Genomic DNA, 24,803 nt, shown 5'->3' on the forward strand with positions numbered 1-24,803 from the left:
ACTGTAAAAAAAAAACAAAAAAAAAAACATCAGGCGTTTTCGGTCGTGTTTTTTTTTTTTTATTCGCCTCCCATTCACTTCTATGGGCTCGTTCAAACGTGGGGCGGATTTTGGCGGGTCAAAACCCGCCTGCCACGACCATAGCGGTTTCCCCCTCCAGAGTTGGCTCAAATGAATGGGCCAACTCCAGAGGTTGCTGCCGCCAGGTGGACGCCGCGACTCAGCTTCTTTTTTCCGTTAGCGACATGTTGAGAACGCTAGTGGTCTCCACAGACCACCATTGTATGGAGGCGGATTTTGAGGCGAAATGCACTGTCAAACTCGGCTCCATTGCCCCCGTGTGAACGAGCCCTTACTGTATACATAAAGTTATCTACAAATGTTCAGGCCCCCTGCAGGGGAAATAAAGTACTACATGGCAACCATTAAAGGGGTTTTCACACAGTAACAGATTACGGTACTTGACAAGAACAGGGGTATCTAAATGTCACCCGTGCTAATGGAGTGGTGCGGTATACGTGCGACCACCACTCCATTTATTCCTAGGAGACAATCAACATTTTGGAAGCATCCTAGAAGTGAATGGTGCGTGATCATCCATCATTCACATCAGGCACTTGAGGCCTACTTTTTTTTTTTTTTTTTTACATAAAGGGGGGGGGGGGGGGCAGAGAGAAGAGCGTAATATAACCCCAGTATCAGACTGTATGCGGAGACTGTTACCTCTGCAAAAAAATTTAATTTTTGTTTTCCAAGCACTGGAATAATAAAAGGACTTGGTAAACAAATGTGAGTAACGTTGACGCCAAGTTTTCTCCTAACAAACTTCTGACCTACAGATGTAGCAGAGCTAACCCCGAACACCTGCAGAGCGAAATCCTAAAATGGGAAACGAAAACCCGTGAAAAGTCATCAGAAAAATGAAATGAAATTTTTTTTTTCAATGACTTTGCATTGGCTTTCGCTGTCTTTTATGATAAGACATCGCGCTGTAGCAGTTTAACCACATGAGGACTCGGCCAGACATTGACAGGGTTTATATATACCGTATACACTCAAGTATAAGCCAAATTCTTCAGCGCAGTTTTTGTGCTTAAAAAGCCCCTCTCGGCTTATACTCGAGTCAGCAAAAAAAAAAAAAAAAAATAGAAAAATAATTTTTTTAAATTTTTTTTTTATTTTTTGGGGGAAGGGGGGGGGGGGTCTATGACCAGCCGCAATATCAATGCATAGAATCTCCCATAGAATAGTGCAAAAAAAATATAAGATTTTAAAAAATAATAGAAAAATAAAAGTTGTAAATCCCTCCTTTCCCTAGAATACATACAAAAGTAGAAAATTACTGTGAAACAAATTTTCGAGGCCGCAATTGCACACACGTGCAGTATGCTCCTCGAAGTACAGAGTGTACTGCGCATGCTCAGTACACTCTGTTCGGCGAAGACTTAGAGGAGCGTACTACGTGTGCGCGCAATTGCGGCCATATTTTCGAAAATATGGCCGCTGGCTGGCATGTGCAGTCGGCTCTACTAGTGTCTCGCTGGCAGAGCCGACTGTGCAGGCGTCTGAGATGACGCAAAAGGAAGACGACGAGAGAAGGGGAGGATGTAGCTGAAGATGGAGGCGTCGCAGGAGAGAGTTCTTGGGCAGCAGTGGGGACGGCCCCATCGCCGTTTGAGCGCTGGGGCCCGCCCTCATTGTTGCCAGAGAACTCATTAGCATACCGGTAAAAACGGTGATTTCCAAGGAACGGCGCAGTGGAGACCACATTTAAAGGTAAAAGACGAATAGCCTTTCTAAAGGCCATTCCGACGTCTAAAGCAGAAAAAAATAGCTATTTATATCATATATATTTAATATTAATATACTCTCTGATATAGCCATGTTTGTGTACCTGAACTTGAGATGTGGTAATGGTAAATAAATAAATATATATATAAAATATAAATATATTTACCGTAATTTTTTATTTTTATTTTGCATTTTCCAAGGCAGACACATTCAGACCCAGAGCCAGATAAAAAAAAGCTTTGGCCATAGGCGCTTAATTCTTTAAAATAAATAAATAAAATGATATAATACAAAAAAATTCTAACTGATACATATTTTAATCTGACGAAGGCCAAAAGTACAAACCTTTCAGCATCTGTTTAACAAGTGTGGCCATAACCCCACATCCATCTAACAGTACGCATGGGGGACTTTGCGATGCCTGTACGTACTTTGGTGCCAGTGAATGCAGGGTTAATGGGACCTCGGAGCACAACACGATGGGAATGGCTAGGCGGTAACATGACTTCCTACTATACCACAAGGCGCCGTACACACAGCGCATAACCTTAAGGATCTCGAGAACATCGAATTGAGCAACGAGTGCGATTATCACAAGATGAAACGAAAAGGAGAAGTCCCAGAATTTTCTGTCTTTGGCACAATCTTCGCCCAGAAAAGCTGCGTGAATTTCACAGCTTGCACACTGGTAAACTTATATGAGATATAAGCATAACAAGAGCGCGCGCCAACACCATCAACGACTCTAATAAAGAACAAAGTGCCAGAGCAATGCCAAGCATGTGTCCTGCTACTGGATGCCAAGTACCCGCCGTCTGTCCACACAACTGTTTAGTACACAGTGACACCGGGCAAGCAAACCGGTTTATGGGAAGTTGACAAAACACACGGCGGAAGACACACACAAACAGGAAAACATGGCTGAACGCGGCACTGGGGAGATGGGGGAAGAGGGATCCAGGCGCGGACTTATGTCTGCCAATCACGTCTGCTCAGTAAGGCCTTGTTCAGACATGGCCAACGCAAAATACAAGTGAATGGGTCTAAGCTTCCTTACAACTTTTGCTGCCAAATTATTCGTGCCTGGGAAGGGGTCAAAACAATGAGAAAATGGGCATGGTGCCCATCAAACCGTCACAAATGGCTAAATATATGGGGTGGAGATAACAGAACAGTACTGGGGGAACAGATGAAGTCAATGCACTGCTCTTTGTAAAGGGAGTCTGTCAGCAGAACCAAGAATATCAGTCCAGCCTGCAGACACATAGGGACAACTGAATCAAAAAAGGTCACACCTGTGTTCGGGTTTCCGTTCAGGGGGTTCACTAAACTATCATGGGATCTGCCGGTTTTACGGCCAAAAAGGTGAAAAATGCAGAGAGAAAAGAGTTGTTTGCAGCGCTATTGTCACGCGAACAGGGGAACGGAATCCTCAACCGGAGATCAAGCGCTGGTGAGAACACAGATACATCCCCTTGTGAATGGCTGCTAAGTAACAATGTTTCTGTCAATATGCTAATGAGTTCTATAGAGCAATGACAGTGTGGTCTCTTACCTCTTTGGAGCAATGGCAACACCCTTGTTGCCCCCAAAGAGCTAATTTGCATATTGCCAACTTGTCAAAATCTTGGCAACAGAGTCTGTGATTCACAAGGGGATAACATTGTATCCAGGTGACCCTAACCTATCTATCTTCAGGGCTGGGGTGATATACTGGTTCTGGTGACAGTAACCTATCTATCTTCAGGGCTGGGGTGATATACTGGTTCTGGTGACTATAACCTATCTATCTGCAGGGCTGGGGTGATATGCTGGTTCTGGTGACAGTAACCTATCTATCTGCAGGGCTGGGGTGATATGCTGGTTCTGGTGACAGTAACCTATCTATCTGCAGGGCTGGGGTGATATGCTGGTTCTGGTGACAGTAACCTATCTATCTGCAGGGCTGGGGTGATATTCTGGATTCTGGTGACACTCCCTATAAAACACAACATTTTCAACTTGTGTCTAAAAATAAAGTGTGCTGTGCATTCCTCTCGCAGTGTGCACTATCCAGAGAAATGTTGCAGAGACAGCGCCATGTTCACATACCGCCCCATCAAAATAACTTGTGTTCAACTTACCTCTGTAGCGGTATCTATTGTGCAATGACAATAATCACTGCGCAGCTCCACCTTAAAGAAGAGGCTCGCTGCAGATGTTGTGCATGCTTAGGGGTTATGCAGGGCTTCAGAAACATGGCTGCTCTCTTTTTAGGAAGTGACCTCATGTCCATTGGTCAAATGGCAATGTCACATCTCACATTAATGTTCACACACATTATCCCCATCCACGCCACAAAACTGGCCTACGTTGGTGATAATGTGACACATTTGGCGCAGGCCCCTCTTGGGTTCCTCGCTCTCCACATTCCACAGTACGCTGATACCTTCTCGCAGTGTGTGAATGAGATTTGTGAGATTCTCGCCCATTCTGATCCTATCGCAACACAATGCAAATTATCCCCTACAACAGGGGCAGGGAACCTTCGGCACTCCAGCTGTTGTAAAACTACAACTCCCAGCATGCACACTTGCTTTGCTGATCTGGGAACTCACATGGAAGTGAATGGAGCATGCTGGGAGTTGTAGTTTTCCCAACAGCAGCTGGAAAGCCGAAGGTTGCTGACCCCTGGGTCTATAATATAACTGATGTAAATCTGGAAACTTTCACTGAGAACAGCTGATCGGCGCAGGTCCAGGGAGTCAGATCCTCACCGATCTGATATTGATGACTTATTCTAAGGACAGGCTATTAAAGGGATCCTATCACTAAAATCACATTTGTTTCTCGATGACATGTAGGAATAGCCTTAAGAAAAGCTATTCTTCTCCTTCCTTTAGAGGTCTTCTCCGCGCCGCTGTTCGGTAGAAATCCAGGTATTCATCTCTATGCAAATGAATCTCCATCTTCTTCAGGAACGGCCTCTCTTTGCGTCTTCTTCCGGAGCTGGGTTCAAACTTCTAGGCCTCGGGCAGAGCAGACTGCACATGTCAGCGGCCACAAGAAAAATGGCTGCTCACACAGTAAGTTGTGTAAGCGGCCATTTTCTTGTGGCCATGGGCATGCGCAGCCAGCTCTGCCCAAGGCCTAGAAGAGTGAAACCCAAGATGCAAAGAGGGGCCGTTCCTGAAGAAGATGGAGGCGTCGCTGGAAAGTTCTCTCGCAGCATTGGGGACGCTCCTGGTGCTGTTTGAGCGCTGAGGACCGCCCCCAGTGATGCAACAGAACTCATTTCCATACCGAAGAAAACCGGGATTTCTACTGAACGGCGGCGCAGAGAAGACATCTAAAGGTAGGAGAAGAATAGACTTTCTTAAGGCTATTTCTACGTGTTAGGGAGAAGAAAAGGGTATCCAATGATGGGATTCCTTTAATCACTACAGTATTACAATGGAGCAAATTTGTGGCCTGGTGTTTTCGGAAATCATAGTAGTAATGCCTATAAAATCCACAGAGAGTTTAATATATCGCTTAGATAACACAATACAGGACGGCATTAAACAGTCCCAAGACGTACCTAACAGCTGTTCCTTTCTATGGACATTGACCACCTAGTTCCTTGAGATTTGCCCGGCTGTAGGCCAGAACTAATAAGAAAGGATATAGGTGTTTACTCTGCCAATACGACAGGTGACAGTATATACCCGATGCCAGACTCTGTGACTACTGATAAGGCTGCGCTGACTATATAGTGCTAGATCTGTGACTGTCCAGCGCACCTAGGCATGCAGGAAACATCTACCACCAGACTGCAGCAGAAGGCCACACACACACACACATTATATATATATATATATATATATATATATATATATATATATATACACACATATACACACACACACACACACACAGCAGTGACACCGAGCTTTGGTCTTATTCGCATGACTGCCAAAAGTACCACCAATATCTATTTATTTCCGAGGTTCCACCTGAAGTTCAGTTTTTTTGACAGACCATGTGAATGAGCTTAAAAACAAATTTAAAAAAACTTCCTATTTTTGTCTTTTCACAGATCACAGGATAGACTCAAGTCTGTGCGGGAACCGTGAAAATGTACCGCAGAGATCCAAATCAGTCATGTGAACAGGCCCTCACATACATACTACATGTATACAATAGTGCCAGGACTGTATATACATAGTACAGCTCCAACTATACACACACAAGCGACACTAAGTGAATAGGAGCGGCCCCATATATACGTCTCTGACACTATACATGTAGTACAACTTCATACATACACACATTATATAATGTTAGGATAGTAGTCCTCCATATAGACACCAGTAACACTGACCCATATAGATGTATCTAAGTATCTCTTTGGCCGAACAACTCCACAGCGCTGTCGGTACACCAGTCACACCAACTCCAATGTATATGGTACAGCCCGTATATACACTACTGACACTGCCCCTATATATATCTGTACTACAATCTATACACACACTATTTGGTCAGGTCACACCAATGATCCCATATGTATTGTGCAGCTCCATATAGACATCAGTGACATTGATTATTGTATATACAGGGCAGCTCCATATATGCAATAGTGACCCTGACCACTATATAAACCGCACAGCTCCATATATACATCAGTGATACTGACCCATGTATATAGTACAGCTTCATATATACATCAGTGACACTGACCCTTACATACATCGTACAGATATATATATATACATACTAGAGAGACACTGACCCCCTATATATACACAAAACATCTCTATACATAAACCAGTGATACTGATCCGCTATATAAACAGAACAACTCCATATATACATCAGTAACAATGATCCCTTATATATACAGAACAGCTTCATATATACATCAGTGACACTGACTGACCCCCTATGTACATAGTACAGCTTCATATATAGTGCCACTGATCCCCTATATGCATAGTACGTCTCCATACATATCAGTGCCACTGATCCCCTATATACCTGGTACATCTCCACATCCCCTATATACATAGTACGTCTCCATACATATCAGTGCCACTGATCCCCTATATACATAGTACAGCTCCATACATATCAGTGCCACTGATCCCCTATATACATAGTACAGCTCCATACATATCAGTGCCACTGATCCCCTATATACATAGTACAGCTCCATACATATCAGTGCCACTGACCCCCTATATACCTGGTACATCTCCATATCCCCTATATACATAGTACAGCTCCATACATATCAGTGTCACTGACCCCTATATACACAGTACATCTCCACATCCCCTATATACATAGTACATCTCCATACATATCAGTGTCACTGACCCCCTATATACCTGGTACATCTCCACATCCCCTATATACATAGTACATCTCCATACATATCAGTGTCACTGACCCCCTATATACATAGTACAGCTCCATACATATCAGTGTCACTGACCCCCTATATACCTGGTACATCTCCACATCCCCTATATACATAGTACATCTCCATACATATCAGTGTCACTGACCCCCTATATACATAGTACAGCTCCATACATATCAGTGTCACTGACCCCCTATATACCTGGTACATCTCCACATCCCCTATATACATAGTACATCTCCATACATATCAGTGCCACTGACCCCCTATATACACAGTACATCTCCACATCCCCTATATAGACACAGCAGTGACACTCAGCCCCAGTGACAGGCCGCACAGCTCTGAGATTACAGCCGTGTGGAGGGTGCGGCCTGGATGTTGTGCAGTCCTCGGTGTTTCCCAGCCCTCTCCCTGTGTTATATATGCTCTAGCTCCGGGGCCTTCAGGCCGCACTCACCGCTCTCTATCTCGTTCCCTTTCTTGGCGGTGGCGGCGTTCCCCATGGCTCGGAGACTCGGGGCGGGGGGTGGCGCTGTGTCCTGGGGGCCGCTGCCCGGCACTGTCAGTCTCTCTGCTCCGCTCCACCGACTCGTCCAGCAGCCGCCGCCTCCGCCGCCGCCACACGTCTAGAACCGCTTTACCGGAAGTGACGTCTTGGCAGCCCGACGGCACGGAGGGGGCGGGGTGTTGTTACGGGAGACACCGAGGACCGCCTTCTGTCACAGCGGCCTCTACTGTAAACACTGGCCTCCGCCGTCCTGCTATAGGCGTCAGCCTCCACTCCATACACACCGGCCTCCACCTCACACACACCGGCCTCCACCCCACACACACCGACCTCCACCTCACACACACCGGCCTCCACCTCACACACACCGGCCTCCACCTCACACACACCGACCTCCACCCCACACACACCGGCCTCCACCCCACACACACCGACCTCCACTCCATACACACCGACCTCCACCTCACACACACCGACCTCTCCATACACAGCGGCCTCCACCTCACACACACCGACCTCCACCTCACACACACCGACCTCCACTCCATACACACCGACCTCCACCTCACACACACCGGCCTCCACTCCATACACACCGACCTCCACCTCACACACACCGACCTCCACTCCATACACACCGACCTCCACCTCACACACACCGACCTCCACTCCATACACACCGGCCTCCACCTCACACACACCGACCTCCACCTCACACACACCGACCTCCACCTCACACACACCGACCTCCACCTCACACACACCGACCTCCACCTCACACACACCGGCCTCTCCATACACACCGACCTCCACTCCACACACACCGGCCTCTCCATACACACCGACCTCCACCTCACACACACAGACCTCCACCTCACACACACCGGCCTCCACCTCACACACACCGGCCTCCACCCCACACACACCGGCCTCCACCTCACACACACCGGCCTCCACCTCACACACACCGACCTCCACCTCACACACACCGACCTCCACCTCACACACACCGGCCTCCACCTCACACACACCGACCTCCACTCCATACACACCGACCTCCACTCCATACACACCGACCTCCACCTCACACACACCGACCTCTCCATACACAGCGGCCTCCACCTCACACACACCGGCCTCCACCTCACACACACCGGCCTCCACTCCATACACACCGACCTCCACCTCACACACACCGACCTCCACCTCACACACACCGACCTCCACCTCACACACACCGACCTCCACTCCACACACACCGACCTCCACCTCACACACACCGACCTCCACCTCACACACACCGACCTCCACCCCACACACACCGGCCTCTCCATACACACCGACCTCCACCTCACACACACCGGCCTCCACCTCACACACACCGGCCTCTCCATACACACCGACCTCCACTCCATACACAGCGGCCTCCACCCCACACACACCGGCCTCCACCCCACACACACCGGCCTCCACCCCACACACACCGGCCTCCACCTCACACACACCGGCCTCTCCATACACACCGGCCTCCACCTCACACACACCGGCCTCTCCATACACACCGACCTCCACTCCATACACAGCGGCCTCCACCCCACACACACCGGCCTCCACTCCACACACACCGGCCTCCACTCCACACACACCGGCCTCCACCCCACACACACCGGCCTCCACCTCACACACACCGGCCTCCACCTCACACACACCGACCTCTCCATACACACCGGCCTCCACCTCACACACACCGGCCTCCACCTCACACACACCGACCTCTCCATACACACCGGCCTCCACCCCACACACACCGGCCTCCACCCCACACACACCGGCCTCCACCTCACACACACCGGCCTCCACCTCACACACACCGGCCTCCACCTCACACACACCGGCCTCCACCTCACACACACCGGCCTCCACACACACCGGCCTCCACTCCACACACACCGACCTCCACCTCACACACACCGGCCTCCACTCCACACACCGACCTCCACTCCACACACCGACCTCCACCTCACACACACCGGCCTCCACTCCACACACCGACCTCCACCTCACACACACCGACCTCCACCCCACACACACCGGCCTCTCCATACACACCGACCTCCACCTCACACACACCGGCCTCCACCTCACACACCGGCCTCTCCATACACACCGACCTCCACTCCATACACAGCGGCCTCCACCCCACACACACCGGCCTCCACCTCACACACACCGGCCTCTCCATACACACCGACCTCCACTCCATACACACCGACCTCCACTCCATACACACCGACCTCCACCTCACACACACCGACCTCCACCCCACACACACCGGCCTCCACCTCACACACACCGGCCTCTCCATACACACCGACCTCCACTCCATACACAGCGGCCTCCACCCCACACACACCAGCCTCCACCCCACACACACCGGCCTCCACCTCACACACACCGGCCTCTCCATACACACCGACCTCCACTCCATACACACCGGCCTCCACTCCACACACACCGGCCTCCACTCCACACACACCGGCCTCCACCTCACACACCGGCCTCCACCTCACACACCGGCCTCTACCTCACACACCGGCCTCCACCTCACACACACCGACCTCTCCATACACACCGGCCTCCACCTCACACACACCGGCCTCCACCTCACACACACCGACCTCTCCATACACACCGGCCTCCACTCCATACACAGCGGCCTCCACCTCACACACACCGGCCTCCACCTCACACACACCGGCCTCCACCTCACACACACCGGCCTCTACCTCACACACACCGGCCTCCACCTCACACACACCGACCTCCACTCCATACACAGCGGCCTCCACCTCACACACACAGGCCTCCACCTTACACACCGGCCTCCACCTCACACACACCGGCCTCTCCATACACACCGACCTCCACTCCATACACAGCGGCCTCCACCTCACACACACCGGCCTCCACTCCACACACACCGGCCTCCACCTCACACACACCGGCCTCCACCCCACACACACCGGCCTCCACCCCACACACACCGGCCTCCACCTCACACACACCGGCCTCTCCATACACACCGGCCTCCACTCCATACACAGCGGCCTCCACCCCACACACACCGGCCTCCACCCCACACACACCGGCCTCCACTCCACACACACCGGCCTCCACTCCACACACACCGGCCTCCACTCCACACACACCGGCCTCCACCCCACACACACCGGCCTCCACCTCACACACACCGGCCTCCACCTCACACACACCGACCTCTCCATACACACCGGCCTCCACCTCACACACACCGGCCTCCACCTCACACACACCGACCTCTCCATACACACCGGCCTCCACCTCACACACACCGGCCTCCACCTCACACACACCGGCCTCCACCTCACACACACCGGCCTCCACCTCACACACACCGGCCTCCACCTCACACACACCGGCCTCCACCTCACACACACCGGCCTCCACTCCACACACACCGACCTCCACCTCACACACACCGGCCTCCACCTCACACACACCGGCCTCCACTCCACACACCGACCTCCACCTCACACACACCGACCTCCACCTCACACACACCGACCTCCACCCCACACACACCGGCCTCTCCATACACACCGACCTCCACCTCACACACACCGACCTCCACCTCACACACACCGGCCTCCACCCCACACACACCGGCCTCCACCTCACACACACCGGCCTCTCCATACACACCGACCTCCACTCCATACACAGCGGCCTCCACCCCACACACACCGGCCTCCACCTCACACACACCGGCCTCTCCATACACACCGACCTCCACTCCATACACACCGACCTCCACCTCACACACACCGACCTCCACCCCACACACACCGGCCTCCACCTCACACACACCGGCCTCTCCATACACACCGGCCTCTCCATACACACCGACCTCCACTCCATACACAGCGGCCTCCACCCCACACACACCGGCCTCCACCCCACACACACCGGCCTCCACCCCACACACACCGGCCTCTCCATACACACCGACCTCCACTCCATACACACCGGCCTCCACTCCACACACACCGGCCTCCACTCCACACACACCGGCCTCCACTCCACACACACCGGCCTCCACTCCACACACAGCGGCCTCCACTCCACACACACCGGCCTCCACCTCACACACACCGGCCTCCACCCCACACACCGGCCTCTACCTCACACACCGGCCTCCACCTCACACACACCGACCTCTCCATACACACCGGCCTCCACCTCACACACACCGGCCTCCACCTCACACACACCGACCTCTCCATACACACCGGCCTCCACCTCACACACACCGGCCTCCACCTCACACACACCGGCCTCCACTCCATACACAGCGGCCTCCACCTCACACACACCGGCCTCCACCTTACACACCGGCCTCCACCTCACACACACCGGCCTCTCCATACACACCGACCTCCACTCCATACACAGCGGCCTCCACCTCACACACACCGGCCTCCACTCCACACACACCGGCCTCCACCTCACACACACCGGCCTCCACCTCACACACACCGGCCTCCACCTCACACACACCGGCCTCCACCTCACACACACCGGCCTCCACCTCACACACACCGGCCTCCACCTCACACACACCGGCCTCCACCTCACACACACCGGCCTCCACCTCACACACACCGATCTCTCCATACACACTGACCTCCACCTCACACACACCGACCTCTCCATACACACCGGCCTCCACTCCATACACAGCGGCCTCCACCTCACACACACCGGCCTCCACCTCACACACACCGGCCTCCACCTCACACACACCGACCTCCACTCCACACACACCGGCCTCCACCTCACACACACCGGCCTCCACCTTACACACCGGCCTCCACCTCACACACCGGCCTCCACCTCACACACACCGGCCTCCACCTCACACACACCGGCCTCCACCTCACACACACCGGCCTCTACCTCACACACACCGGCCTCTACCTCACACACACCGGCCTCTACTCCACACACACCGGCCTCCACCCCACACACACCGGCCTCCACCTCACACACACCGGCCTCCACCTCACACACACCGGCCTCCACCTCACACACACCGACCTCCACCTCACACACACCGGCCTCCACCTCTCACACACCGACCTCCACCTCACACACACCGACCTCCACCTCACACACCGGCCTCTACCTCACACACACCGACCTCCACCTCACACACCGGCCTCTCCACACACACCGGCCTCTCCACACTCACCGGCCTCTACTCCATACACAGCGGCCTCCACTCCACACACACCGGCCTCTCCATACACAGCGGCCTCCACTACACACACACCGGCCTCCACACACTGACCTCTCTTGTCACACCGGCCTAAACTCCATACACACCGACCTCTGCTGTCACACCGGCCTCCTCTCCACACACACCAGCCTCCACTCCACACACACCGGCCTCCACTCCATACACACCGACCTCTCCACACGCACCGGCCTCCACTCCATACACACCGGCCTCTACTCTACTCACTGACCTCTCCTGTCACACCGGCCTCTACTGTAAACACTGGCCTCCGCTGTCCTGATCTACGCGTCAGCCTCCACTCCACACACACCGACCTCTCCTGTCACACCGGCCTCCACCTCACACACTGACCTCTCCTGTCACACTGGCCTCCACACACTGACCTCTCCTGTCAAACCGGCCTCCACCTCTCACACTGACCTCTCCTGTCACACCGGCCTCCACCTCACACACTGACCTCTCCTGTCACACCAGCCTCCACACACTGACCTCTCCTGTCACACCGGCCTCCACCTCACACACTGACCTCTCCTGTCACACCAGCCTCCACACACTGACCTCTCCTGTCACACTGGCCTCCACTCCACACACACTGATTTTAGCTTGAATCTGTATTGGGGTCTCCTACTGAGACCCCAACACAAATGTGAACTGAGCCTTAGTGAGAAGTGAACTTGTAGCAAATGCAAGATGTGACAGGAGACATAACTGATGGTATTTGCAGGATGTCGCCGTGACCTTTATCTGCATTGTTCATCCTCATACTGAGCCTTCTCCACATACATCTGCTTGCTTAGCAATTTGTTTTGGAGATCAGATCTGCACCAAACAGGGGCTGGAGCAGTTATTAAACCTACAATTTATCCTATAGAGTGCCAGCCCCATCTCCCTATATGAGGGCAATAATTAGCCTAAATCTACATAATATTAATATGCATCTGAATATACAGAATACGGAGCAATGTTCTGGAAATCTTTTGAAAAGTCAGTACCGTGGCAGATCTGCAGACTAGGCCCAGGTGCACACGACCAAATTTTATCTGTAAAACTTGCTCTGTGTATAAACTGAATCAACCGCCCTGAAGAGTAAGCCAGGGACACCTAGTATTATAGTTATCTGAGTGCCAGGGACACCTAGTATTATAGTTATCTGAGTGCCAGGGACACCTAGTATTATAGTTATCTGAGTGCCAGGGACACCTAGTATTATAGTTATCTGAGTGCCAGGGACACCTAGTATTATAGTTATCTGAGTGCCAGGGACACCTAGTATTATAGTTATCTGAGTGCCAGGGACACCTAGTATTATAGTTATCTGAGTGCCAGGGACACCTAGTATTATAGTTATCTGTGTGCCAGGGACACCTAGTATTATAGTTATCTGAGTGCCAGGGACACCTAGTATTATAGTTATCTGAGTACCGGATCCAGCACAGAGCTTTCTATAGCTTTCCCTGCCACTACACAGTGTACAGAGCCATACAAGATCCCATACACTGAAGTGATTGGTGATGGTGCTGAGAGACGAGTCCCTACTGTAATGCTATTGATGACCCCTTATAATGACAACCCCTTTAAGTCCCAGTCTTTTCTACTGTAGTTGAGATGAGTTGGTGTGTTGCAGGTTTTTTCACCCTGTGGTATTCCCAGTAGGATGACTTGGACGGACTCCATTGTAGAATTTACACAGAGGTAACAAGTTTGGCAGTGTCAGAGTCTTACAAGAGGCAAGAAATGGCCTGGACCTGCAACACTTTGCTGACCCCTGTGACACGTGGCTGACGTCTGCTACACTTAGCTGACACTTATGGTTTATCTTCAGCACCATCTCAGTCTAGGAAGTCAGCATTATATCATCAACTCAGTCTCTATATAAGTTGGTCTCGGTCACTCTCTGAGTTACGTCCGCTCATCAGAAATGGCTGGACATATGGCAAACTCTGCAGCAGTGTTGCACAGTTCACAGTCTCCGTCTCTCTTAGTTTGCACACCGTCTCTCTGATGTCTTTGGAGTTTTGCTCCTAGTAACACCCGGATGTGACAGCTTGACTCCGGAACAGGCGGACTTACTACTTCGAATAATGGATGCACCCTTTCACCGTCTGAGCTGGTCTCTTCAACCAACACCAGAAACTAAGGCTAGACCTTCCTCTATGTCCCCGATCCTAGACCTTGGTGTGGTGCACCCTCTTAGCAAGTACTTACCCCCCCCCCCCCTCACTTGCTAGCTGACTATTGCATCATCAATTGTCATTCTCTTCACCACAACCTTTGACACCTGTCCGTGCTGTCTCCAGGATGTCCATATTTTGCAGCAGGTAGAAGGCCCATTTACAACCCCCTTATAAGTATATAAACAACTTCCCTGTTCCTAGCCACCTGCTTGCTACAATGCAGGATTTGGGAAGGCCCCTGAAAGTAAGGCTGGATTCACATCGGTGTTGGAGTCTCCAAGACTCCGCCACTGATTCCAGCGAAAATTGACGGAGAGAAAAGTCCCACACGGACCAGAACGACAGAGACCCGAACGCTAGTGTGAACCTCGGATCAGAAATACGATGAATGTATATTTATTTTGACATTCCCAGTAAGGCTCGATTCACATCTTCATTTCAGTTTCCACTTAGGGACCCCCAGAACGGAAACCTATATGCATTAAAAAACAGTTACCTAAGGAAACCCGCGGACCCCATAGACTATAATGGGGTCCATGTGATTTCTGCACAAAAAATGCAGAGAGAAAAGTGCTGCTTGTAGGACTTTTCTCCCCGAATATTTCATGCAGAGAGGGAAATGGAATGGCCTGAATGCAGATGTGAACCGGGCCTAAGGCTTCGGGTGTATATCTGGCACAGATCTGTCATAAATTGTCGCATGGGAAAGTCCTAAAAGCCCAACTTTTTTTGTCTGGTGATTCCAGTTAAGGAGAACAGACATCGACGGACACCCAACGCAACAGTGCGGTCAATGGGTACCCTTGAGCTTCATTGGTATCTGCTCCAATTGTTCGTTTTTTTTCTGGATACCAAGATGTGAGCTAAGCGTATGCGTCCAAAGTACAGTAATAGTGAGCTTAGAAGTGGTGAATTTTCCCATGAACCTAAACCTATCGATATCTCCTTTATTATACGCCGACTGCATGTGACAATACACTGTGACAGCTCCATATACCACGGCGCTCTCCACCTAACCATACCTAAGCTCTTATTACAAAATGTACCGCTAGCTGTGTGCCTTCCTTATAAAATAGGTCATATGGATATGCTGACTACTACAGACTTACAGGAAGGTTAGGATTTAGACTCAGCGGCAAAAATATTCTTTATGTAGAACATGAAATGAGCATTTCTACACAGTGTCAGCGGAATGTGACTACTGCCATCTAGTGGGCAAATATGCAAATCGCATGGAGGTCAGTCTCACTTCTTGGTATGGATTAGAATTAGCTTTTTTATTTAAAGCAAACCTGTCACCAAGAAAAATCAGTGAAATCTTCATGTAGCATGCCTTAGACGCAGCCATAGGGGCGATCCTATTAATGACAGCTCTTTATGTATTTTAATAGCAGCTTTTTGGCTTGCACATAACTTTACTAGCCCCTGCCCGCGACTTCGTCTGCGTGTTGTTGGCGTCGATGATCCGCCTATATTCAGCAAATTGCTGCTATTGATGAATTGCCTGCTCCAGCATTTTTCCAGCTGTTAAGCTGTTCTGCTGCTGAACTTTTTCCTCGCACCGTGTCTGTGATTGTTTCGGCATCTCAGCAGCTCACTAGGAAGCCATATAATGAGTGTGTTGTTGGCATTGATGATCCGCCTGCTCCGACATTTCGCAGCTTTCAAGCTGGCCTGCCGCTGAACTTGTTCCATACATTGTACCTGTGATTGTTCTGACATCTCAGCATCTTACTGTGACGCCATATAATGAGCGTGTTTTTGACGTCGATGATCTGCCTGCTCTGGCGTTTTGGCTGCTCTAATAGGCACTTGACACCTAGCATGCTCAATCCCCCTGAGCTCCGCTTGAGGAGAACTCTGTGACTTCTGGCTACCTTCATAGCTCTCATTGTTTTAGAATTTTTCCACAAATTAGGTTTTTTTTTCCCCAGCATGTTTAAAATTGGCAAACTTTAGGTTTTGTGCCCTGGGTGTCATTTTATGGAGTTCACAGTGCGTTATGAATGGCAGGTTTAAGTTATTCTACAGGTCAGTACGATAAAGACAATGCCAAATTCTTTGGTACAATAAAAAAATCTATCAGCTTATTCTGAGAGCCGAGCCATGACTTCTATTGAGTTGTGTCAGAACTTGCTTTTTGGAGTTGGCATCTTCATTAGTAAAGTTTTTTTGGGGGGAGGAGGTAAGAACTAAAACATCACTTGCCTTTTTACGGTATTGACCTTGTGGGTTTAATAATGTAATAACTTTGTAGACTGACTTGGTAAAACCAGATATATGTTCTCACATTGTTTCTATTTTTACATAATAAAAAAAGAAAACTGGGGACATGGGGACCCCCGAACGAACTACCAAACGCATTTGCAAGCGCTGTGCAGTGAAAGCACACAGACCCCATAGACTATAATGGGGTCCGTGTGCTTGCCGCCAGATCTCCGCAGGGAACATGCGGACAGGAAAGTACTTCACAATCTACTTTCCTGTCCGTATGACTTGTGCTGAGATCTTGCAGCAAGCACACGGACCCCATTATAGTCTATGGGGTCTGTGCGTTTGCCAGTGCGGTTGGTATTCCATTCCATCTTGTAGGCCCCGGTGCAATCTTTTGTCTGGGGCCCCCGACCTCATTCCTACAGAGAATTCTTGATAGTGATGGTTACGGGTGCTAAGGAGTTTAATCCACCTTGGTGTGGTTAGGGTAATCTGTGGGTCTCCTTGGTTTATGGGCCAGATGGAAGCTGCAATATTAATACTGATGCCAGTGCTTATGTTGCCCTCTAAGGCTCTAGGACCCCGATGCAACTGCACTTTCTGCACCCCCTCAAGTTACATCCCTGCCTTTGTCTAGGTCTTCAGTATAAAAAATGTTCAGATTCTAGTCAACCCTTTAATGGTTTGTTACAAAATTTCTGCTATTCGCTTCTAATAGTGAGTTTTAAAGAGTTGGTTAAAAAGTTAGGCTAGGTTAACACTTCCATTGTTTAATGCCCATTGCTCTCATCCATTATAGGGATTAACTGACTGATGCAGATGGGGACCCCTCTGTCATGTGTCCATCTGCATTCTCCTCCATGCAGAAAACATGACGGAAACTTTTTTCTATCATGTTTTTTCTTTTCTGATGGAAGGAAGGGTTGTACATGCAGGACTTTTCTTCCATTACAAAGGTAAGGTAAGAAAGTGTCCGTCACTTTGTTTACATTAGAGTCTATGGGAACGGACACAGATGAGGGGGCTTCGTCTGTGTGTGTTACCCTGCTACTATCAATGTCCATTGCTGCAGTCTTATCACAGATGACAGCAATGGACATTAGTAACGGTAATGTGAATGCAGTCTTAGCATACATCTGTATATTCCACTAAAGTTTCATCAGAGCTCAGTCACCCAAAATTCAGAACAGCTTCAGATAAGATCAAGCAGAGCAATTACCAGGTAATAAATCGCCGCCACTTTCATAAAACAGTTGACATACAGAGCTGGTATTTCATCCATACTTGTGATTTTTTGGATAGTTGTTCAAATAGCAGTGAATGTTCTGTGCCGAATACTGCAGCGTATTTTGGAATGAAGATGAGCTCGTTCTGCAGTCTAATCCCATCATGGACAATAGCTCTAGTGACCGTGAAAGTGAGGTCCCATCTACGTTGGAGTCAAGGCCTGCAAGCCCAAATTTTTCGTCCGGAGGTTTAAGTAAGAAAAAAACCAAAAAACGGACCCCATTATAGTTATAGAACAGATCAGAAGCAAGGGACTAGAAGAACTGAAAAACCACATGAAGGTGTGAACCTAGCGTAATCTGGACAACCCCAACTGGGACCTGTAAAATTAAGGAATTACTGCAAAGCAACTACAATTTTTCTCTATGGAAGAAGGACATGGATGTCATTGTCGGATTTTTTTTACAATGGATACAAGAACAGTTGTTTTTTTTCTTTCCATGGTAAAACATTGGTCACTCGCCACGTTTGCAGTAATCTCAGCATTTACCACATTTCAATGTGCAATAATAGTTTAGGTGACTGACAGTAATCTCTCCCTAATTGCCCGTCAAGCCTCAATGTTCACATCCACGAGGCAATGGACTAAGCCGATGACAGTGACTTCTTCGATGACAGGCTGTTTATCTGTTATGGTAACAGTTTGACATCACACAGGCTTGACAACCACCACTTTTTTGTCCCATGGGCAAGTAATGTCCTGACCAAGTCTCTTTTCAGGATGTGACCAGCACCTGGCTACTGTGGTAGCATTCCACCGGGCCTGGAGATTTGGCCACTCTTCCCGGAGAGTTGGCAAGTATGATCTAAGCTCACCCTAAATTGATCTCTCTTAAAGATCAGCGACCACATGATTGTAATTTTTACATAAAGAGGCTTTTAATTTATATACAGTCATTGACAGATCTTATAGCAAATTTAACACTATGGCTGTAGTCCATAGATTACATTTTAGTGACTTATGTATAGCCTGCGTCAGTTTGCCCCCTGAAGAGACTGTAAAAAAGTCTGGTGAAACATACGGGAGCTGAAACAGGGTACGTTCACAGGAAGGAATTTGAAGCTGATTTTGAGGCTGATTCTACATTAAAATCAGCTCCAAATTCCAGCTAAAAAAAAGGAAGTGTCCTGCTCAATATTCTAATTATTCGGCTGATTGAGCTGCAAAAATAACACTGCAAAACTGAATCTTGATGAGCCCTATTATAGACTAGCCTCTGCCCGTGACTTCGTCTGCGTGTTGTTGGTGTGGATGATCCGCCTATATTCAGCAAATTGCAGCCGTCGTTGGTTCGCTTGCTTCGGCGTTTCGGCAGCTGTCAAGCTGGCCTGCCGCTGAACTGATTCCTCCGTGCCTGTGATTGTTCCGGCATCTCAGCAGCTCGCTGGGGCGCCATATAATCAGTGTGTTGTTTCTTGGGTTGCTCTTGTTCCAGCAGAAGTCTTCACCTCATATGAACATCAAGGACATTCAGTGGCCTAAGGAAAGAAACTGCTCACATACATCACCTGTGACATCCCGAGTCCTTTCCTTAGGCTGTTGATTGGCCTCAGTGGTCATGCGAGGACTTCTGCCAAAAAAAAAAGACCCCCGGAGCAGCAGCACCGAAAAGCGCTGTGCTGTGGACAGGTGACTATGGGTATGTTCTTTGTTGATGTCTTGTTTTTCCTTTTTTATATGTCCATTTTTTGAGATGTTTCACAAGGAACAATCTAATAGAAGTCTACAAGTCTCATATATAACTGTGGTCTGTAGGTACACACTGTCCCATGTACATGCTGCTTTCCTGAGGTTATCATGTGATTGTTGGAGACAAAGATATCAGGCTGGATTCACAGCAGCGGTTGCACTCCGTTCGGGGTTTCTGTCCTTTCTCTCTGCATTTTTTGGGCAGAAACTGGCACTGGTGCAGTGAACCTGGGATGTGCGTCCTTGGCTTCACTGAAGAACTACGCAGGCCCCAGGAGCACCAGAGATGAGTCCAATGAGACTAAGTAAGTATAAAAGTTTATTTTTTTCTTTAAATGTGGACACGAATGGGTTTAAAACAGAGCAATTTGGGACACTAAACCCAGGACCTGTGGGTGGTTTAACATCCCAAATCTACCTGACAGGTTCCCTTTAATGTCACAGACTTCAATGGAAATTGCCTGCTTGCATACACCATGTCTATAACTCGACTGTGCTTTTACACTAGTGTTACAGAGATGTGTTACACAGAAATTGTGCGACTGACGCTAGGTTCACACCTGCGTTCAGGGTCTCCGTTCTATGGTTTCCGTCTTCTGCATGCCAGAAGACGGAAACCATAGACCGGGTCCTGCCGTGAGCGGCGGTGAGCGTTTTAGGCTCTCCGCCGCAAAACCGGATTTTTTTACCCGGACACAGAATACTGCATGTCCGACTCTGTGTCCGGATTATAAAACCCGGTTTCGCGGCAGAGAGCGCAAAACGCTCACCGCCGCTCACGGCCAGACAGCTTTCTCACCCATTCAAATGAATGGGTGAGAAAGTCTCCTGCAGGTTTCCGTCTCCTGCCTCTGTTTTAGGCAGGAAACAGAAACCTCAAGTACGGAGAGGGCAACGCAGATGTGAACGAGCCCTAAGACAATTGTACAACTTTCTGGACTGTGTTTTGACAGAAATCCAGTCATGTCGCTTACATGTTGCATGGCAATCACAGTCACATGCAACTTTCATTGAACGCTACGGTAAAAAGTTGCATGTGATTTGCGACCTGTGACCAAAATCCAACAATGTTTGGATTTTCTGCGACTTTCCTGTGGCATTTGCTTGATGTCACATGTGATAATGCTACATCATAGAAATGCATTGCAATTTTTGTGGTGTGATTTTTTTGATGGTCCGCACATGTCGCCTCGTAGCCCTATACAGCGACTTTGTGTGACTCCTATCAAACGACCTAGGTTTGCCATTTTATCTCACCATACATAAGTGAATGAAGTCTCACTGCGATCCTGACGGTGCTGCGACCATGACTTCTAGTCACAAAAAAACCCAGCAGTGTTTGATTCTTTTGCGACTAGAAGTTGCAGACGCAGCGCCCTTGGGGTTGCAATGTGATTCCAATCACTTATATTAGTAAGGTGACAAGTTGGTCTTTGGCGTTGCGTCCAAAGTCGCCGTGTAGCCCTAGCCTTACAGCCAAATCACGGCTCTGAAAAAGTTGTGCAACAGTCGTGCAGACAAGATTTGTGTGCAACTTTTCTGTCATGAAACATGTCGCCCTAGCCTAAAAGGCGAAATTCTAGTCACGTAAATATAAAAAATAGTTGTTAGTGGACGCGTTTTGGTCACTTTTATCGCCATTAAGGTCATATGTTGTATGATGTGGATTAAATAATTATGGGCAGCAGGGTGGCTTAGTGGCTAGCCTTGCAGCACTGGAGTCCTGGGTTTGAATCCTGCCAAGGACAACATCTGCAAGGAGTTTGTATGTTCTCCCCGTGTTTTCGTGGGTTTCCTCCCACACACCAAAGACATACTGATAGGGAATGTAGACTGTGAGCCCTATATATGGGACAGTGACTGTCAATGTCTGTAAAGCGCTGCGGAATATGATGGTGCTATATAAGTAAGCATAATATAAATAATAATACATAATAAAATAAATAATCTGCAGGTACTTTAATTATATATATATATATATATATATATATATATATATATATATAGGTAAGGATACACCTGAGCAGTGACGTCACTCAGGTGACAGTCCCCCCCCCCCCTTTTGCTTTCTGTTGCTAGGACCACTGTTTGCGTTCCAAGCTGTGACTCACGGACAATACCATCTACGCCTCGGGAATAGGGGTGGCATATTGTACCAATCACGAACACACTTCCCGGACCCCCAGACTATTTCTATGATTATTTATTAATCCGTTCTTCACATAAGGACAGCCCGTGTTTTCCCCGGAGGTGTCCGTCTCCTCTACATCTCCATGTCACCTCCCCCCCTCCGCGGGAGGCAGTGGTACGGTCTCGCTTTGCAGTAACCTCCAGTGTCCGGAGCTCGCAGGGGCAGAGAGAGCCCCCCCAGCACCAGGGACAGGGACCCCCATCATCATCCTCGCTCCTCAGCCCCTTATGACCGGGTAAGTACCCTGCTGCCTTCCCAACCCACCAGCAGAGGGGGCGCGCGGGATGGAGGGGTGAGGGCAGCATGAATCAGCAGCATCACTCGGGGAGGCAGCATCTTGTTACTGGAGCTATTTGCAGCGTTACTATCCCTAATCCTAGATGGCTCCTCCATTCCCAGGGATATCAATATGACCAATCGGAATCACTGCAGATCACTGTGTGTGGAGGTATCAGCTGCCCCTGTATGGCGCTGCCCATAGCTGGGGTGTAGTATGGCTTATTCTGCATTGTCCTTCTATCCTGTGTCCTATTGTTATGCTTGAGTTACTTTTACCTTACATTTTATTCCTATTTTACCCCTATAGTCGCTGATTTTCGTCTGATATCTAATATACTTCCTCTATGCGCCGTAGGATCCCTTATTGACCACTAAGGACATGGGATAAGACTTTCGTGCGAATAGTCATGTGACTTGCGGTTTTAGAAACACCACCTGGCATCGTCCTTGACTTGTGCGGCGCGCCGCCGTCACCTGACGCAACTTTTTGTTGCGTTGACGGAGGTGATTTGTGTTTCTTCCTCCAGATTTATTTAGTCTGGCATTTTGTGCGTTTCTTTCTGAATTATAAAGAGGCTCCGGCTTCTTAATAAATCAGACGCTCGCCCGGGTGCCAGAATGGGAGTCTAAGCTAGTCAGGAACGGGGGTACAATTCTTGTATAATATATATATTGTAATAATATATGTTGGGTTGAGGTGTCCCCCCCCCTACGTTCACGGAGATCGGGGATATGGCGCGTCTTGTGCTAAAGTCACGCCATGTTATGACGCCGCTACGGCAGAAAGCTCTTAATGTGCCGTCAGTGTTACGCGTATGGCGGTTTTACATCATTGTTATTGGTTACCAATATCTTATCAATGTCTTGTGCTCGCGCTGTTAACACAAGATAGAAGAGCCAGATCGAAAGTCAGATATACATGTTAGATTTTCGGCAGATTTAGCCATTTTGGCGTACAATGGCTGACTATCTGACGTGTCCATGCTATGTTCGTTTACGACTGGCCGCAGGTAGACTGTAATCTGCTAAATGCTGATCGGCCATGCTGGAAATTCCTGCGTTTGCATGATCATCCTACTATCAGCCGAGTTGCACAGACTCACTCACTTAAAGGGGACCTTTCAAATCTTCCGGCACCGGCGGTATTATATACCGCCAGTGCACTGTTAGCTTTGCTGGTACGCACCCCGGTATGGTTATTTTCAGCACTGATATCTCTCTACTGTCAGAAGAGTGGGCCTTACAGGCTAGCACCATCTCTGAAGTGTGAGGAGCGCCATCCGACAGTATTCTTCAATAGCCTTGCACTGTCAGGGGGGCGACATTGTTCACAGTACAGCAAAGACGCTGAGCAGTAAAGCCCGCCCGTTTGACAGTGAACAGCTCTGATATCCTTGGCACTGGGGCACATACATGCAAAGCTGATGGCGTAGTGAATTTAGTGCACTGTCTAGCAGTATATAATACCATTGGTGCCAGAGGGTGTCAGAGGTCTTCTTTAAGCAACTAAACTGCCCCCGGATTGGCATTGTTCGTACGGACAATCTCGTCATCAATCGGAAAGCAGAGTGGTGGGTATCCCAAATCTAATGCGTATGATCAGCCAAAGTCCCATATTTTTGATTTATTTATGGTATCTAATAATTTAAAGGGGTCCTCTGGTCTCCATTATCTACATTTAAAGGGAACACGTCACATTGAAAATACAGTCCAATCTGCAGCAGATGAGCACATTAATATATAGCATAGTCATGTATCAAGTGATGTATCAAGAATCAAAGAAGCTTTATTGGCACGTCCAAATAGACATTTGGCATTGCCAAAGCAAGTAGGGTGGGGGGTATGGGGTGGACGTGTATCACTGCTCATTTTAAGCTCACGAGTCCAGAGGATGACCAGGGTTTGGTGACTACATTATTAGATACTAGGACTACTGAGCTTG

General features: G+C 49.3%; 2 protein-coding genes and 1 pseudogene across 2 annotated transcripts in view; 2 read left to right on the plus strand and 1 right to left on the minus strand.

Moving 5' to 3' along the window:
• The window catches only part of PRKACB (protein kinase cAMP-activated catalytic subunit beta), a 42,842-nt gene extending 35,021 nt beyond the window's left edge, over positions 1-7,821 (minus strand). The window contains exon 1 of the mRNA XM_075287059.1: positions 7,638-7,821. Within this exon, the coding sequence (XP_075143160.1) occupies positions 7,638-7,683 (46 nt within the window). The 5' untranslated portion in view covers positions 7,684-7,821. The remainder of the gene's footprint in view (positions 1-7,637) is intronic.
• Positions 7,822-9,369: 1,548 nt separating this feature from the next.
• Positions 9,370-13,076, plus strand: LOC142218475 (uncharacterized; annotated as a pseudogene).
• Positions 13,077-22,804: 9,728 nt separating this feature from the next.
• The window catches only part of TTLL7 (tubulin tyrosine ligase like 7), a 131,878-nt gene continuing 129,879 nt past the window's right edge, over positions 22,805-24,803 (plus strand). The window contains exon 1 of the mRNA XM_075287036.1: positions 22,805-22,817. The gene's annotated coding sequence lies outside the window, so the exon portion shown is untranslated. The remainder of the gene's footprint in view (positions 22,818-24,803) is intronic.

Source organism: Leptodactylus fuscus, chromosome 9 (genome assembly GCF_031893055.1).
Source record: "Leptodactylus fuscus isolate aLepFus1 chromosome 9, aLepFus1.hap2, whole genome shotgun sequence".
Classification (NCBI taxonomy): domain Eukaryota; kingdom Metazoa; phylum Chordata; class Amphibia; order Anura; family Leptodactylidae; genus Leptodactylus; species Leptodactylus fuscus.